The sequence below is a fragment of the Cryptotermes secundus genome, unplaced genomic scaffold, assembly GCF_002891405.2.
Source record: "Cryptotermes secundus unplaced genomic scaffold, Csec_1.0 scaffold721, whole genome shotgun sequence".
Classification (NCBI taxonomy): Eukaryota; Metazoa; Arthropoda; class Insecta; order Blattodea; family Kalotermitidae; genus Cryptotermes; species Cryptotermes secundus.
In genome coordinates, this window is record NW_019733845.1 from 308,114 (window position 1) to 328,388 (window position 20,275).

Below are 20,275 nucleotides of genomic sequence, written 5' to 3' on the forward strand. Positions count from 1 at the left end.
TGTTAGTAATAACCTGCCCCGAGCGGTTAGTGAGCATGTAATTCCACCACAACAGGTAAATTAACTCCTCCTCCTCTCCCGAAACCCCGTCTGGTTACCGTCCGGGTATGAGACGGTGCACTTCAAATCATTGTAACCGACATTAGAAAGAAGCAAGTCACGAATACCCGTTACCGCTGTGCTAATCTGCTGTGTACATTTCTTATTAGTTATTTCTTTGTTTAGTGCCGCATTTCAGACACTCGGATTGACTGGACGGTACGGAAGATATAAATAGACCCTGTACAGATCGTAAAGGAAAGGCGTTACTAAGTCAAGTCGGTTTTTGAGGCGAAGGAAAGAGGGGGAAGCGAAAACCTAGTGGATCTGTAGGCGAAAATTTACGCGGAACCAGGTCCTGGGAGTTCCGTATCCTTCACTGGTGCTTTTGTGTACACTTCTGTATTACGCATTACGATGGACGAATGTGATCAGCCATGCTGTTGCCCGCCTAACGTGATTCATGCTTCCGTTACTTTCCTCGACTCTGCCAGAATACGAACACAGCTATAACTGGTTCCAATTAAGATCGATGTATATCTAGAAACCTGGTGATTATTGAGGACTGTTAACACAGATTTGTCATTGTTCGGTCATTACTATTGTGACAAATATGACCACTGCTAGCCAACGGTTCGGTAAACATGTTCCCGCTGCAACGAATAGCCACTGAATAATTCATTGCTGAGCAACGTTTCGGAGAGCACGTTCCCTTTGCAAAGAATAAACACAGAAAAACAATAAAAAAGAACTATAAGATACGGTGACATATATCCGTATCTCCTGGAAGTTAGCTCAGTTCAGGAGAGTTCAGTCTTAAGGTAGTCGTAAGAGAATTCAAAAGATGAATGTTCAACTGTGCAGTGCTAACCAGCGGACAGCGGGGGCTGAAGAAATGACTGACTCGTAAATCAGAACCAAGTCAGTCACAGTGGAAGAGAAGACACTTGTGGTCCAGTAAGGAATCGAGCGAGCTTTAAACAGCTCGTGAATCGTGTAGGATTCATTTGTGTAAATTGCTGGAGTATAGGGTCTTTGGGAAAAACTTCTGCTGGTAACATTGGTTAGCTTACGAAAGCGTTCACATCCTCTGTAGATTGCGGGGTGATATCCTTCGGATAATGTGCATCTGGCTTGTGTTTCCTTTGTCTTCTTGCAGTCTGTTTTTGTATGGTCGTACTGTTGACATTTCGTACATTTGATTATGTTTGTTTTGTTTGAGTGGGGGGGGGGGTTCTATTTTTACTATTCTGTTTTGGAGTCCTGTTATTTCATAGATCTTTTTGTTGTTTAGGGCTGGTTCTAGGTCTACAAAGAATAGGTTCAATGGCTCTTTAGTAGCTTTATGATATACGTTGATTCTTTTTCTGACTCTGTGTCCTAGTTCAGCTAGTTCTTTTTTTATGTCTCTTATATTTGTTGAGTGATGAAGATATGAAAGTACTTTATTACTATTCTATATGCTCGTTCTTCTTTCAGTTGGTAAGTGTGGTGGTATACTTTTTGTTCGTTGAAATCTCTGATCATTTTTGTAGTTTTCTGGAGTTTCGCTGTTTATTTTGACAATGTTTTTGCTATACGTTTGATGAAGTTTTGCTCTTGTTCGGCTATTTTCTGGATTCGTTTTATTATTTCGGAGAAATTTTGTATCCCATGAACGAATGTTGGCGTTATGGTGATTTCATTGTTTGAGGTTCCTAGTTGTTGAGATAGTGGGTCGCATCGGTTGTTGATTTCTGTGTCATTTGTGATGATTTTTGGTTGATTGGAGGATTTTTCTCTTTGTGTTTCGGATCACTTGCCATTTGTTATTGTTATTTTCTTCTTCTTCTTCTTCTTCTTCGCTTGATGAGGTAATATTTTGTACGTGTTGACTTCTGTCTTCGTTGTTTATGTAATTTATATCAGGTGGTTGCATTTGTTGTTATACTGGTTTTGTGTAGTAACTGTGGGGTAGTTGCCTCTGTATCGCTTGGGTTTGTGGTGGTATCACAGTTGGGCAAAAAGGGTATGTTTGCGGGGTTATGGTTGGCCAACGTAAGTTGGGTGGGTTACGATTTTGTTGATAGGTAATCCTATTGCTGTATTCTGGTGTGATTTCTGCGGTGTGCATCACTGTAGTTGTGAACTGTTTACATTACTATCCCACTTGTTGGTTTGAGGTTCATGTTCTTGGTTGATTTGCACTGTTTATCACTATTTGTCACTTTTTTCCGTTTGGGAGGTAGTTCACTGGTAGAGCCGGTTCTCGAGTTTACCTCTACTCCACATGCAACTTAATGAACTGATGCGTAAAATTAAGCACACAGGTGAGTGTGGTAGGCTAAAGAAAAAACCCACGGAAGCTCGAACAAATTGGCATAAAAGTGAGAGTCCTTTAGAAAGTTGCAAGGTTCCCCTACTGTATGTAGTCTACTGTTGGCGTTGAAAATTGCAGGGTCTGATCTTTCGGACTCCAGAAATCTATCACTTGACATTGATTTTAATACTCTGTCTTATTGCGCACTCAGCCGCTGTCTAAATACAACACTGTGTACTGAAGCTCGTTTCAGAAGAAGCAATTTATTGTTCTCTGAGGTTCTCACAGCAGAAAATATGAGGATTTCCTCCTTCTGAGCTCTGGGTGAATGCATTTGTTAGAGCGATATAAACTTAATGAAGGAAACTGCGGGCACAAACTTCAGAATATACGAAATCTACAAGGTGCAACGTCTTCAAAATTGCCTGAAGAAGGCGTAAAAATGTCATTTACAATGTCTTGTCCACTGTATGAATAGATCTGTAAGTGCTAAATGAAGACCCACACTTTCTCCTAGCTCACTGGACTGTAGCTGACCCAAGGAAGTGACTATTCTTGTCACAAACAACGTGCAGTACGCGAGCTTCCATTTCCCTACCTTCAGTTCATGATGCCTGAACCGTTGCCAGCAATTGGCTGGATATGCAGCTGTAACCAGGATAGTATTCAGATTACAGACAGTTATTTAAAACTTTCCATGCTGAGCACGGCATACACCGTTTCGACTCAGTGTCTCTTCGAGCCCGAATTTATATTTTGCTCCATAAGGTTATAGTAAAATATGTATGTTGCTCAGTTTCACAACAGCTATGCAAGATGTACCTTATTCAGAAGCACTGATCCTGAATGCCCGATTTTACGAGTGTTTGGACATATTTTTCATTTTCTTCCCGTGCTGTTATATTCCCAGATGATCTCTTCATTTCCTTCTCAGAGTCCCAAAGTTCTTAGAGGCGTTCGTGTCTGCTTGCCAGTTTGAAAATTCTACGTTACTCCACATGTCATGAATGTGCTTTTCAATTCTCTCTTTCTTCTCCTAATTCATCAAACTTTTTAGTTTTTTCTTGGCTTGTACTTTGCCAGGCATTCTGAACTGAGCTACTCTCTTCACAGTTTTATTTGAACTCTCTGTGATCTTCTGTACTCCTATTTCAGTAACCAAGTTTCCAGTCATTCCAAATCTGTCAACATCAGTTCCTGCTATAAAGAGCAGGACCTCCGTAAGCACAGTGGACAAAACTAGTATTCGCTAATGAGATAAATTAACCATTGCAGCTGTTGCCAAAATCCTGAATTGACGATTTAAGACAGTATTTGTTGTTCTTACTCAGCAATTCTAATTTTTAGTTTACCTTGAACTTTAGTCTTTTTTGGTCTAATAATACGAAGATTTAAACGTTTTTATTTTTATGCTTTTTAATTTATTCATGACTTAATTTGCAAGTCTAAATGCATTTTATCGCTTGATGCTACATATGTTGTTTAGGCATGTCCACATTATTCCATTTAAATATGTTAGTCTTTTATTATATTACTTTTCAATAAGATTAAATGGGAGATAAGGAATTGAAAATAATTGCAGGACATGAGTAGGAGCGTGGCTTTCCAGCATCCAACATGCATAAAAAAAGCCTAGTGAAATTTCTGGCCGGAATGGCCCAATACGTTGGAATCACATGCGAACAGAATTTTTAATATAAATATTTGTATTAGTGCTGTTCAGTAGCTGCTAGGTGGTGGCTCAATATAGAGAGCTCCAGGAGCTCGTGTATGTTAGATTTTCTGGTCCTTCTTTTTAAACTCAAAGCACTAGAGCAGTCTGGCTTCATACCTCTTAGTAAGAAGGCGAAACTCCACAATATAATCAGCATAAACTTGTGCCACTTTAGCACATGTCCACTTGACATCTTCTAGCCTCAAACTAATCGTAAAATTGACATTCGATTTGTTCTCCCTAAATGTAATACAAGGCAAATTTGACTGTATTCCTGTCCCCAAGTACCGCGCCGTGAAACGTACAGACTGGTGATGACTGTATTCACAGCTCCTCGTAAGAAGAAGTTCCTTACTCTGCAACTGAAGTGTCGGGTCGGCCCGAGGAGATTTGTCACTGTCATTCCACATTTCGAGGCCCGGTGACAGATGTGCACAAGTTTGATCACTGCAAACTGCACACGTCGTGGTACAGTAATTAGCTCTCCGTCCTTGTATTCGCGAAGTACCATGGATGATTCTCCGTTCTGAGGCAGTAGCGTGCCAAACTATTTTTGGTAAGAGAAACAGAGGTATCTAACAATCGAACTGATAGCAATCAACTCACCAAAATTTACGTCACTTATTGAGTCAATGAGGTCGTTTTGTATTCTGTTCGATACTGTACTGTTCTCAAGGTGAACATTGAGTTTATGATCAGATTTCCTCAACAAGTGAACTAATTCTACATAGTTACCTCGGTCGATAGAATCCACGCTTTCGTCATGACCACGGAGGGCAAGTTGCCTCTTTCCTAAATGGCAGATGATATCAATCAAGCGTTTCATTATTTCTCTATTTTCATTCAAATTTTCATTACGATGTAGTATCGTTAGACGCTTTTGATTGTCAAGTTGACAGTCAATTCGAGATTTCCCGAACATAACAAGTTGCACTGTTGAAATAATGTGAGTCTGAGAGTTCTCATGTCGTTTCTTAGCTCGCAGCTAAGAAGGGAACACACATCACAAGACGCGGTTTACGCAGAAAATAAGAAAAACGACCCCGTAGTGAACGAACCACATGCAAGTTTTAATTAAGACAAATAAGATGAATTATCTTAACAAGTTTTAGTGAGTGTAAATTTATCGTAGTTGACAAATACGGACTTTTTAAATACTTTTTAAATGGTGTTGTGAAAACATATGAGGGCAAGCAATGCAATAGATTGACGTAATTGGGACACCTGATGATGGCACTGTGTTGCCGAAACATGTTGTGAAGTGACAGGTGAAATTGAGTGCACTACAAGACGGCCACTGTATACATATAATGTATACATATAATGTATACATAGTGCAACAAGATGCTAAAATATAACATTACCTATATCACCCAACAAGACTGAAATCACACATAACCATCGAGAAAAACACATTCCTTCGCTGATCTAGCCAGCAAACCGAGATTTGGTTCCGTTGCCCACTTCGGCTAGAATGAATTCGTACGGAGATTAACGAAAGGAAACTTGGTCCGTCCCACCAAGCACGGGAAGGGAGGAGGAGGCGGCATGTAGCCTTGAGCAGGAACACGCGTTAAATGACAATATTCACGTCTTTATTATTAAAATTGAATTTTTATATATGACTTCTTTACTCTTCGTTTCTTAACTATGGAAGCAATGCTTCCCTTGCTTCCATGCACGGCACGCCACTGTTCTGAGGCCAGCTATATTTGCTAAATCCTGTCTTGGTGTTCATTAGTCCTCGAGAAAAATTGGCAACTACTACTTCCTTTCACATCCTTACCATTTCACCATTCATAGTAACGTTCCCAGTCTAGGATATGTAATTCATATAGGGCCGTTATATAAAGTAGTCTACTAGAAATTCCGATTATACATGTCTAAAATATCTACTGTTTGTCGTTTGATAATAACATAAAACTGTGTGAAATAAATTTATATAACGAAGCAGGACGATTGGGAAATGGTAACGAATATGCTGTGTATAGATAGTGAAAAGAGATTTGCTGCAGTCTCTCCATAGTGTGAGTCATTGTTAAAAATCTCGAAATTGTCATACAACTAATGTGTCGAGACGCTTAGTATACGTGATGCAGGCCACCGTCGAATGGGTAAAAGTACTTGTTTTTAACTAATAACAATTAACAATTAATGTTGACCTGTTGATTATATATGACATCACTTATATTTCCTTCTTGGACAGATGTCTTAAAATAGCGAAAATTCAATGAATACATTTATAGCCATTCAAATTATAGCTGGGTGCAGTTCCCCCTCCATCTAGCAGTGCTGTCACTACTGCTAATGCTGCTGCCCCTATTCCCACAAGTGACACTAATACTAGTACCTACTCATTACTACTACTGCTACTGCTAGTAGTATTAGTAGTTGTACCACTGCTGCTACCAGTACCACATATTTATCCTCAGTTATTAGAAGATTTCTTCGGTGGGGAGGGAATATGCCAGACATCTTGTTTCCCCTTCCATGGGATTTTAACTACCCTTTCTGTATCGTGACTGTATAGCACTGGATAATATTGTAACGGATTTGATCAACGCGTTGCCAGGCAACAGCTCTGTAAACACGGTCTAACATGTAACAATAGATGAAGCTATATTTTCTGTAGACCCAACCGACGCGCCAATAAACTGGCTGCATAGCAATCACGCGATATGTGTTTACTGTATGTGCATGTCCGTTCCACGGTTATAAAATTAAGAGTGATAGAATTCGTTCAAGACAGTAACGATTCAGTCGTGAGTTGGAGGAGTGAGTCCAGACGAATTTTTAGTTCCGAGGTTCGAGACTGAAGACGAGATAGACTTCATAGTGATTTGAAGTGCTAATTTTTGTGTTGAGATCCACTGCTAGGAGACGACTAGTGAAAACTGAGAGTCCTAGTGTATGTGTGCGACTGTGGACTGGAAAGTGTGTAAACAGCAACAGCGTTATAATTATGTATAATTACGGGCGGTGTGTGTAAGGAGTAAATAAACCCGTCCATCCAATTCAGACCCCACGTTATTACTCACTAATACGTGTTGCAATATGATGACATAATGACGAAATGGAAAATATTTCAAGTAGTAGTAGTGACCCAGTGGAGATACAAACCCTATTTGCCCGGAGGGAATAAAGAAAACTGTGCGAATATTTTCAATCAGGAAAGCCGGTATTCCAGCCGAGTTTCGAACCGAACACCTTCCAAACACAAATTTAGAGCGTTTTGCCTAGATCAGCATGTTTTGTCAGATGTTATGATAATATTATTGTTGTCACTATTACATTTGTATTTTCTCTCGGCAGTAAGTTTATATGTCTTCTGTTGTCTATTCTAGACGACGTGTGACTTCACAACGCAATGTATCATATAATTCCTACAGCGAAGGGAGATCCTTTATGTCCCCTCGGCTTCCACCCACAGGTCCGTTGGCCCACGAGGTGCAAGCGGTGTTTCAGGTATGTGAGTGCAGAAACAAACAATTCTCGCATGGAAGGGATGGCTGATTGAGTGAGTTAGTGATAGATTCATTGATTAACCTATGCCTTGTGAGTACATACAAAAACCAAATTCTGTGGTTTTAGTTCGCGAGCGAACAACACCCCACGGCCGTTAATTTCGGTTTTCTAGACCGGAGCCTCTATTTCCTAGAAATAGCTCCTCAGTTATCCTCAGGAGGCTGAGTGGACCACGTTCCAGACCCACTACTTCTCAGAAAAAATCTTGTAGTGCCGGGAATCGAACCCGGACCTCTCGATCTGTAGCCAGGAACTCTGACCACTAGTCCACAGAGGCTGTCGTTCACTTTTCGAATATGGTAGCTCTGTACAACTTATACGGCTTGTTTTGTTTAAATCTAGAAACTGCAGGACTTAATTAAATAATTTTCCTGGGGAGTAAAGCGCGGCCAGCGTGTAAGGCTGACAACCTTACCGCCATCTTTGAGCCGATTGTCTAGGGAAACTGTGGGAACCTCAGCATCTCACAAAACTGGGATTTCGCGGCCTGTTTTACAGGGATATCTTTACTTTTTACTTACTTTAACTGCAGGACTTAGAAAAAGAAGAAGTAGAAACGAGATTTCCGAATGTCGGGCTGAGCTCGAGAAATGACCGTATATAAGAAATCTGACTACATAACAAACGAGTAGTTTTGTTTGATTTTTCTATTGAGCTTGAGCTTTTCTTTTTTTCGTACGTTTCCACACCAACCTTTAATATATACAGCAATCGATAGTACACTGCAACTGATACAGAGACTGACCAGAGATTATAATGCAAGATGCGGGTCTCACATTTTTATGGCAACCAAATAAAAGAAGTTGAGGACATTGGCCTGTAGTTACTTGATGGATAACGCATATTTCGGCAACCGAACTTCGAACATAGTATAACAGACAGTGGACAGGGACACTATACAACTACCGAATGCTCTTACAGACCTATATTAGCTGTTTCAAACTTAGAAGTATCTCCTTTATGTTCCACAGAGACTACAAAGAACATGGATCTCGTAAAGAAAAAGACGCTCTGAAGAGGGACGAGACCACAGTATCTTCCCCTAGTCTGTCAAGTTGGAGGAGCTCAACCTCATCGCGGTAAGTTTACGTGAATACGTAACTCTACGCCGATATATTAGTCCCAATATAGGTGACTTACTGATCATAAAACTAATAATGAATTCTTCACCCTTAAAGCCTTCTATTATTACTCCCACCACTACTACCACTACTAATATTAGCAATAATAAAAAAATAATAATAGAATCATTTGCATATTTATATGCTTACTTAGCAGACGAAAGATCAAGACTGAAATAAGCTGGAGCAAATATGAAAAAAGAACATGTACAAAGACAAAGAACAGACAAAACAAGGCCAATTAGACGCTAACACAGATTTATTAAGTAAAAAAGCGCCATCCATTATGAGGCGAGATAATATACGTAGTTACTTAATTATGCAGCTGAGCTTTTCTTAAGCAGATGCCAAATCTGCAGCTACTCAAGAATTTCTCAGCATTTTATGGAACCCGAAAGTTCATTACCTTGTTCGCAAGAGCCCTCCACTAGTCCCTATCCTGAGACACATCAATCCAATCCATACCATCCCATCCTATCTCTCTAAGATCCGTTTTAATATTGTCCACATAGCTACGTCTTGGTCTTCCTAGCGGTCTCTTTCCTGCTGGCTTTCCTGCTGGATTTCCCACCAATATCCTATATACATTCTTCATTTTCCCATTCCTGCTACATGCCCTGCCTATCCAATCCTCCTTGACTTGATTAATCTAATTACACTTGGAGAAGAGTACAAGTTATGACGCTTCTTATTATGCAGTTTTCTCCAACCTCCTGTGACTTAATCTCTCTTTGGTCCAAATATTCTCCTCAACACCCTGTTCTCAAACACCCTCAGTCTATGTTTCACACCCAAACAGAACCACAGGCAAAATTATAGTTTTGTATATACTAATTTTTATGTTTTTGGACAGCAGATGAGAAGACAAAAGGTTCTGGACTGAATGGTCGCAAGCATTACCCAAGTTCAATCGCCTCTTAATTTCCTCCTGAATCAGGTTTCGATCTGTTATCGTTGTTCCCAAATATCTGAACTGTCCCACATTTTCAAAACATTTGTTTCCTACCTTTATGTCATGATTTTGCCCTGCATTTTGGTGACGAGACAGTAACATACACTTAGTTTTCTCTGTGTTTACTTCTAGACCAACCTCTTTACTTGCGTCAATTAAAGCTTGCGTGTTTTTCTTTATGGCATCTACATTATCACCCAGTAGATTCACATCATCGGCATAGACCAACAGCTGATGTGTCCCGTTTAGTTTCAGTCCCACCTGGTTTCCCTGGCCCTTCCTAATTGCATATTCTAAGGCAAAGTTGAAAAGGAGTGGCAATAAAGCATCTCCTTGTTTTAGACCATTCTGGATAGGAAATTTATTAGACACATATTTACCTACACGGACTTTACTATACGTTTCATTTAAACACATTTTAATCAAGCTAACTTGTTTCTTGGGTATCCCAAACTCTATCAGAATATTGTACAATACTTCCCTCCTACCTGAATCATAGGCTTTCTTGAAGTCTATGAATAGCTGATGTACTGTCTCATCGTACTCCCATTTCTTCTCCAATATCTAAGGAATGCAAAAGATATGATCTGTAGTTGATCTGTTATGTCGAAACCCACACTGATGATCCACAATAATTTCATTTACATATGGACTTAACCTTGAAAGAAGAATATTGGACAAAATTTTATATGAAATTGATAGCAGTTATATCCCCCGATAATTACTACAGTCAGCTTTATCACCNGCTAACTTGTTTCTTGGGTATCCCAAACTCTATCAGAATATTGTACAATACTTCCCTCCTACCTGAATCATAGGCTTTCTTGAAGTCTATGAATAGCTGATGTACTGTCTCATCGTACTCCCATTTCTTCTCCAATATCTAAGGAATGCAAAAGATATGATCTGTAGTTGATCTGTTATGTCGAAACCCACACTGATGATCCACAATAATTTCATTTACATATGGACTTAACCTTGAAAGAAGAATATTGGACAAAATTTTATATGAAATTGATAGCAGTTATATCCCCCGATAATTACTACAGTCAGCTTTATCACCCTTCTTGTGAACTGGTACAATAATAGACTCCTTCCACTGATCAGGCAATTTTTTTCTTATCCCAAATAGAAGTAATTAGATTGTGGATTTTAGAATGCAATATTTCGCCTCCTGCTTGAATAAGTTCTGCCTGAATTTGATCACTACCTGGCAATTTATACCGATTCAATTTTGCGATAGCACTTTCAACCTCAAAAGGGCTAGGAACAGGTATTAACGGCTCAGCTGTATGGATTTCTGTCTGCCTAACATCACTGACCCTATGTACATTCAATAACTGAGAGAAGTAGTTCCTCCACCTATTCAAAACATTGTGGGAATCTGCAAGCAGATCACCATTCTCATCCTTCACTAAGTTACTGCTAGTCTGGTAACCCCTTTTAAAGTCATTTATTCCTCTATACAGGTCTCTAATGTTCTTGTTCTTCCTGTTCATTGCAAGCTCATCAATTTTGTCTTTCAGATATTCCTTGTTTTGTTCCTGAAATGCCTGCTGGTTTCACATCTTATATTGTTCAGATTATCCCCATTTAACTCACTTGGATCCTGTAGCCACTGCTATTTGGCCTATTTTCTTTTATCTAATAATTTTGAGCATCCTTCATCGAACCATGGCTTATGCTTCTTCGGTTCATAATAACCTAGACTCTCTTTGGCAGACATGTTTATATTCTCTCTAATAGTTTCCCAAGTTTTATTAACATCCTCCTCAGTGTCCAAGTTTTCCAAGGCCGCGAAACTATTTGGGAATTCAACATGATACTGCTCTTTATCCTCTATCTCATTTAATTTCTTGAGATTGAACCTCACCATTTGAACTGTGTGTGTCGTTTGTTTGCTAACCGCCAGGCTTTCCCTAACCTTTGCCACCACCAGGTAGTGGTCAGTATCACAATCTGCTGCCCTGAATGATCGGACATTGAGTATACTTGAGTGCTGTCTCCTATCTATCAAAATAGGGTCTATTTGATTGTGTATCTTCCCATAAAGAGATGTCCAAGTAAATTTGTGGATGTTACGATGTGGGAACATTGTACTTTTGACAGTAAGATTTTTTGATGTGGCAAAGTTTACTACTCTAACTCCATTATCATTACTAATCGTATGTCTGACTGCTGCTGAACATAATGAGGCGAAGCGGTCCATAAAGTTAATGACTCCGCTGTATGTATCATGCATGAAAGCCAATATGAATTTAATATTTTTATAGAATAAATCAGGATGACAGACGGTAGTTATCTATATCTGTGTGTTAATACAATAGACCACTTTTATGAAGTTTTCTAAGAGACCAAGAATGTGAAATGCTTAAGCAGGAAAATCTAAAAATGTAGGTCCCAGTTTACAACATTTATTATATCCCTTGTAGAAAACTAGTGGAATAAATATTATATATTTTTATACTGACTGAATGGTGAAATATATACTAAATACAGAGGCATTCAAATATACACTATACGTTCCTGCTGTCATGGGTAAAGTGACATAGTCTTTCTTGGAATATTATTAATTCTTTCTCGTCTCTCAAACGAATCTGAAGCAACATTCTCTAGTTCCTGGGGGTTGCTCATGACTGAATCTCGAATGTCAGGAATGCAGCTAGGGAAGAGTAAGGAGGAGGTAGTATGTCTCCAAAGACTGCATTGCTTCACTATCCTTAAAATTGGCTTACATGTTGCTGCCCCCCCCCCACAATAAGCTATTGCATTCCTGTCTTCCAAGCAGAGGTCGTTAATTTCCTGAATTGCACAAAAAAGAAGATTACTATTAGCCTCTACATATTTTTAAAGCTAAATATCATATTCATCCCCTCCTGAACATCTTTACAGATGAGTGGACTTACTTCTGAGTCATAAGTTTCTTCATTGTAAGGTTCTGATGTGTCACAAGAATATGATTTTTCAATTTCAATACAAAATCTTTTCATGACTTATGGCAATCCATGTTATTTTATACGTGGATGTGGCATCAAAGTTATTTTGTAGCATTCTTTGGTGGTCGCTATTCTGTACAGGAACTTGCAGATAAGGCATCTATATTATTTTTGTTTCAAAGACTTGATAATCCCTTGATCTATTGATTGTCGATTTACGCTGTGTTTGCTGCCTCTTCTTCAATTATACTTTTGTACTTTTATATTGACCATTCATGATGCTGTAGCTAAGTCCTGCTTGTTTATCATATTAATCAGATATCCATTCGAAGGTATGAATTTAATATTAAGCTTAACACTACTACTTCAAATTGCTCTCTCAGCATTGAACCTTGAATTGGTATATTTAATGCTAATTTCTGCCAAAACCACTGCAGCATCAATGATTCAATATTGTAATGTTTAAAAATTTTATACTTTTTCTGAATGGCTGAGAAGATAAAAATTGCTGAAGTCTTTCTTTTCGGCATAATATTATTTAGCATCGACACTGGTACGCTAAACCGTTCCACAAAATTAGTGCGCATCACATGTTGTTGAGGATTCACATTCTTAACAATCTCCATTTTCTTAGAATTTGACAACACTTTCAATTTTATGTTTCTTCGTGTAGTCATGCATACAGCTACGTATTACAAGTTGCTTTTCTCTCACGCAACTTCATGATAATCAATACAACTGTTCCACCTTACGTACAAAACAGCATGAAGGATGGAGAATGTCAGAAAGTCACTCATAATTCCACTAAATTTCTGCCAAACTTGGAGTGCAGAATGCTGCTAAGTGCTGCGACGTGCTTGATTTATTGGAATATCTGCTTTGTTTCTCATTGTTTTATAATATAATATGACAAAATATAAAACGGACAAATTGTTCAGCACGACTTTAAAATTGTCCATCTTAGACGAGAAATCTTTGTGTGTGGGAATTGTTTTAGGCGGGATATAAAAAAATTCTTCTTATGGAATGACTGGGGTCCCAATGATTTAAACTATTTAGGCAGGAAACCATTTTAAATGGGATTGCCGTAAGCGGACACCACTGAAGTATTATTAAATAAACTGTATGCACTTGTAATTCATTCGCATTGTTACTCATGTTTCTTATGACTTGGCACTATAACTGGAGATGAAATTGTGAACATTTCCTACTATGCTGATAAAACAATTCTATCTCCACTTACTTTTTTAAGAGTAATGTTAAGGTAAAAGAAAACAAGAAACTGTCTTATGGTGGATCATTAAGCAATGTTTATAGCATTTTTATTTTTTAATATATAGTACTTGTTCGTATTGCGACGTGTATGCCCATTACTAGGCAACTGGTTTCCAGATTAACATGCGCACATTGAGGAAACTTATGCTTGAATAGTTGCTCACATCATCTTAAGTGAGTATGTTCGCCCGACGTTCTGTATGATTTTATTTTTTTTAATGTCGTGCACTTACCTTCTGCAGTGGAAGATAATAATACTGATAGTGAAATCAGGGACTGATATGGAAGTGATCCTTAGTTCTAATGTGAATGAAATTAAGAACCTAATGAAGCATAATTTTTTAATTATTTGGGGAGGTGTAAAAGAAATATGTAGAAATTAAATCCAAAAATGTATTAAGCGAGTTAGTAAATTTGTCCAAAGTAATTTAAATATGACTGTAATAGTTTTCAATTTACCAAAAAGACGAGATTTGGTGGATCAGTATTGTGTGAATAAGGAAATTGATAGTTAAAATAGAAGGTTGGGTAAGCATTTGAAAGTGTTAAGACAGTGTGCATTACATAGTGATTAATTATGATAGAAAATTTCATACAAGCCATGGCATGCACCTGAACACAGAAGGTAAGGAGTATGTAGCTAAACAGTTAGTTTCTTTCATTGATATGAAACTAAATAAAGAAGAGCTGGCAGTCCTAACTTTAGACTGGGATAATGTTAAGATGAATGATGAAATTGTGGAAAATGAAAAAAAGGAAAAGTGATGAAAGCTGTAAGTTTGAAGAAGTTCAGGGAACTTTATTAGAGGAGGTAGTTAAACTCAATGAACAAATGATCTCCCCGGTGATGGGTAAGAGAGTTAGAAGACGACCAGTAAATATGGGTGATGATTTTTTATGGTAATGCCTCAAAATGTACTGAATTTGAAGACCTCATGCAGTAGTTGTGACCTTAGTCAAGCACAAAAGATTAAACTTAAGGATACTAAGATAAGTTCTTTTAATTTATTTCACCAAAATATTAGAGGTCTACAACATAAAATTGATGAACTGATTTGTATGTTAATTACCCAGGCTTAAAGGAGTATTATATGCAATATTGTACATTGCTGAGAAAAGTTATCAGACGAGCTATAGCTATATATTATGAGGGAATAATAATGGCTGCAACTAATAAATCCAAGGAGTCCTGGAAAATCATAAAGAGAGAAAATGGTAGAGAGTCGAAGATAAAACATTCATATTCGGAATTGAGAGAAGGTAATGTAATAATCGATAGTAGGAATGAAGCTGAGGCATTTAACTCATATTTTTTTAGTTCAGTTAACAAATTAGTTGCTCAGAGTTCTAATAATGTATGTTTTTTTACCACTTTCATGTTAGTACTCTACAGATAAAATTTCTGAAATTGTAAATATTCCAGTTACTGAGGCAGAAGTATTAAGCATGATAAATTCATTAAAAAATAAATCTTCTTGTGGATATTTATTTATTTATTTCGTCTCTACAGATCATTGTTACATGATATAGGACAAGTCAGTTACTGTACATTGGCTGATTACAATAAGAGAATAAAGTTACAATACTTAAAATTGTTTACAATAGATTACAGTAGATTACAATAGTTAAGATTTCACATAGTGTGAGGTGGAATCCATATTGGGTACCCTCGGCACATTGGCTTCCATATGTGCTATTGTACCTGTACTGGTGATAATGCTTATGGAGAATTTGATGGAATGAGGATTGGCAGGGGAAACCGAAGTACTCTGGGAAAACCTGCCCCAGCGCCACTTTGTCCATCACAAATCCCACTTGACTAGACCGCAGTGGTGGGAAGCCAGCAACTAACTGCTTAAGCTATGGCGCGGCCTTGGAGATAATATTGGTGAATTTGGTGATAGCACTGGTATAACGTTTCACTGTAGACTCAACACTGCAACATCTCATTACATCTGTTCTCCCTTCCTGGTGCATCTTCTTGGCATCTGCAATCTCTCCAGAATAGCCCATTCAGGTATGATGGGCTGTCAAATAAAATTATTAAATTATGTGGTGAACAGATAGCAAAACCACTTACTTATATTTATAATCTTTCTGTCAGTTTGGGCATTTGCTCTGACCGATTGAAATATGCAAATATTATACTATGTTTTAAGAAAGGTAATGTTACTGAAATTGCCAACTATAGACCGATATCTTTCTTGACAAGTTTCTCTACATTATTTGAAATATTAGTGTTTAGCATGCTTAAACAACATTTTATAATGATATCCTAGCTCCTGAGCAGTATGGCTTTTGTAAGGATGTTTCTACACAAACCGCAGTCTTTATTCTAACTGATACTGTTCTTAAAGCATGGAACAAGAAGGAGTTTGTGACAGGTATTTTTTGTGATTTGACAAAGGCCTTTGATTGTGTCAGTCATGATCTGTTGATACGAAAGTTGAAGATGTATAGAGTCAAAGGGCCTATTTTGAAATGGTCAGAGACTTATTTAAAAATAGAATGCAAAGAGTTGTGCTGCATATTTGTAATTCAACTACTACAATCTCTGAATGGAAATCTGTAAGGTTTGGTGTTCCACAGGGATCTGTCCTGGGACCAATGTTGTTTAATGTTTACATTAACGATTTTCCAGGTACTCTTAAGGATATATAACATGTACTATTTTGTATGCGGAAGACACAACAATTTTAATTACCTCAAATGACCTAAACTCTTTGAATATTAAATTAAACAGAGTTATGACTAGGGTTTCAAGCTGGTTTTGAAATAACAATCCGATACTCAATTTGAGTAAAACTCGCCTGATTAAATTTGTGACTCCTAAGTCTCCAGAGTATACATTATCAGTAACATATAATAATTTTAGACTTAAAAGATGTTGATAATGTTAATTTTTTAGGTATATATTTAGATTGTCAACTTAACTGGAAAAAACAATCAAAAAATTATTAAAGAAACTGAATACAGTGTGTTTTATGCTCAGGAAGTTACAATCCCTTGTTAGTGAACAAGGTCTTCGAAGGGTCTATTTTTCTTATTATCAGTCTCAGCTTGAATATAGTATTATATTCTGGGGTTCTTCTCCAGTTATAAAAAGTTTATTTGTTGCCCAAAAAAGAGCAATTAGGGTTATGCTGAGACTGAGTCCTGGAAACTCGTGTAGAGAAGGTTTTAAGAGGCTGGGTATTTTGACAGTTCCTAGCCTATATACTCGTACGTATCTATTCTATATTGATGTTTGCTGTTAGAAATTGCAATTTTTTCAAACCAACAATAATATTCATCATATAAACACTAGACAGTTTGGAAAGCTACATGTGTCATCAGTGAGATTATCTTCAATCCAGAGAGGCATGTTATATTCATCCATTATGGTTTATAATAATCTTCCTCAAAATATACAAAGGATGAGTGATGATGTGAAGATTTTTAAATGCACACTGAAAAGTTTCCTCACAACAGATCCTTTTTATTCCATAGATGAATATATTTCTGCTAAGCATGTATAACATTTAATAACTATATTCCTTGAAATTTTGTTTATGAATGACAATGTAAATTATGGTTATTTGGTGCTTTTGGTTGTGTGTGGTTGTTTGCTGTTGACACGATTGTACTTCTGCAATCAAGTCTTATTTTGACGAGTTCAATATCCGGTCCAATTCAGACAACGGATCAGTGAATTTATGAATTATGTATGCATGTATGTATGTATGTAAGTATCCAGTCATAATAGGGTAGTAGTTGAGATGGCGTGAGAAGAGAGGATGATGACCATAATGAAAATATTGGGATCTTATTTAAACTGCTTTAGTTAAGGTCAATTTATTTTGATCAGGCAATATCGCGTTCACACACAACACGAAATTTTGATATATAGTGAAAATATTTTAGCAAGACAGAAGACACCTGTTGATGGCCGTATACAGCCGAACCATGTAATGTGGAAGAAGGGTCACTATGTAAGTTGCATGTGTAAAATAAATGATACATTAATGTAACACGATGCTTAAATATAATATTAGGAAAAGAAAACATCTATTGCATCTGTTTTTCTGTGACAATTTCAAATGAGGCGCTTGTATTGTATCGAAAGAGCTTAACCTAGATCCAAACTCCTTCATCTCATACATACACACATACATACATATAAATTTGCGTTTCAAAATATTCATAAATGTGCCACCAGCACCAAATATAAAACATGTCAACAAGCAAACAAAACATTGGACACTATATACATTCACAAATAAAATAACTAGCACATATAATCCATACTTGTCAAAAACATTTCATTTTCAATTTCATTTCATTTCATTAATATTTAACATACAATAGTTAAAAGGCAATACATGCCTCCTTATTAGATGTGATTGAGGAACATGTATGTTTCTAACTTGTCTTGTTGATTTACCATGAATTGTGTGATTAAAAGTATAATACCCCAAATTGTTTATCATTAGTATCATTAGAGATAAAATATATTGAGAGGCCAATGTCAGAATTTTTAATTTTTTAAAAACTGTTCTACGTGATTCTCTGGGTTTCATTCCCATCATTATCCTGATGGCCTTCTTTTGTAAAAGAAAAATCTTCTTAGCCTCCGAGTTTCCCCAAAATACTATCCCATATCTCATAATTAAATGAAAGTATGTGTGGTAAATCATCCTTAGTGTTTCAATATTGCTATACAATTTCATGTTTCTTACTGCAAAGCATGCCTTGCCCAATCTAGACAGCATCAATTCAATCTGTGACTTCCAATTTAGGGTCTTATCAATTTCAGTGCCCAAGAATTTAACGTGCGTTTCCTCATGCAATATCTCATCATTAAACTTTAAATGTATAGACATATTATCTTGATTAATTGTATCAAATTTTAACACTTTAGTTTTCTTCAGATTTAGAGAAAGACCATTACATGCAAACCAATGGCTTAAAGAATTCAACACAATGTTAGACCTTACTTGGATTACATCAAGATCAGTGCCTGATACTAATATGCTTGTATCGTCTGCATACAACAATAACTTATTATCAGTATTTAATGCTGATGACAGGTCATTGATATATAAAAGAAACAGCAAGGGACCCAAAATCGAGCCCTGCGGCACTCCATATTCAACAATCTCCCATCCTGAACAACACTTTTCATTCCCATTAGTATACAATTCCACTCTTCGCCTTCTGTTTCCCAAATATGACTTCAGCCATGTTAAAGTTTTACCACCAAGTAAATATGCTGCCAACTTGCTCAAAAGGATATTGTGAACCACACAATCAAATGCCTTTGTCAAAACACAGAAAATTCCTAATGAATGACGGCGTCATTCCAAAGTTTCTAATATATGATTAGTTAGGGCATAGATCACAGTTTCCGTACTTCTGTTTTCTGTAAATCCAAACTGAGCAGATGAAATTAGATTATTTGTATGTAAGTGCTGCTTTATCCTGTTATACATCGCTTTTTCAAATATCTTGGAGAAGATTATTAACAGTGATATTGGTCTATAACTTGCCATAACGACCTTCTCACCTGTTTTGTGTATAGGTCTTACTAATGCAAATTTCATTCTATCAGGAAAAATTCCACGTTCAAGTGATGCATTAAGTATATGTCCAAGTGGTTTACTTATTTGATCAATGCTATATTTTAATATTCTGCTAGAAACACCGTCATAACCTGTAGTTTTTCGATATTAATGTCTTAAGTATGTTCTTTATTTCCACCTCAGTTATGGGTATTAATTTCAATTCAGGAAAGTTATCATACTTAAAGAGTATTTAATAATTTAATTGCCTCATTTTTATCAGCATTTTTTGTTGCCAAATTCTTGGTTACACTTGTAAAATATTTATTAAATATTCTCACTAATTCCTTAGGATCCGTTACTTTACTTTTCCCCACTTGCAATTCTGTTACTTTATCCAAAACCTGGTTTTTTCCAGTTTCTTTATTGATAATCTTCCAAGTTAATTGTAATTTACTTATTAATCAATATTAGGGTTAATTTCACAGACCACACAACACGTTTTTATTATTGTCACACTACGTTTCGACCTCAAGAGGTCATCCTCAGGTGTAGGAACACAGTTGTGTGAACACGCGTGTTGTGTGGTCGGTGAAATTAACCCTAATATTGATTAAATACACAAGTGGATGCAAGAAACAATTAAAGTTACTTATTAATTTTTTATAATACAGTCTCTTTGCTTCTCTTATTACTCTCACTAGTATCTTACAATATCTTTTATAGTATAGCTTCAAATTATCATCACTTGGTTTTTTTGACTAAGGTGTATAATGCTCTCTTATGCTTACAAGATATTCTTATGCCTTTCGTTATCCATTTATTAGAGTATTTCTTTTTTATATATACTATGGGAAAGCTATTTTCTAAGATT

The 20,275-nt window shown here is 36.9% G+C and overlaps 1 protein-coding gene across 3 annotated transcripts in view; it reads left to right on the top strand.

Moving 5' to 3' along the window:
• Positions 1–20,275, top strand: part of LOC111868269 (trichohyalin) — a 137,376-nt gene that overhangs the window by 9,800 nt on the left and 107,301 nt on the right. For all 3 annotated transcript variants that reach the window (XM_033752980.1, XM_033752981.1, XM_033752982.1), the window contains 2 exons: positions 7,397–7,517; positions 8,549–8,656. In XM_033752980.1, coding sequence (XP_033608871.1) covers positions 7,420–7,517; positions 8,549–8,656 — 206 coding nt within the window. In that variant the 5' untranslated portion in view covers positions 7,397–7,419. The remainder of the gene's footprint in view (positions 1–7,396; positions 7,518–8,548; positions 8,657–20,275) is intronic.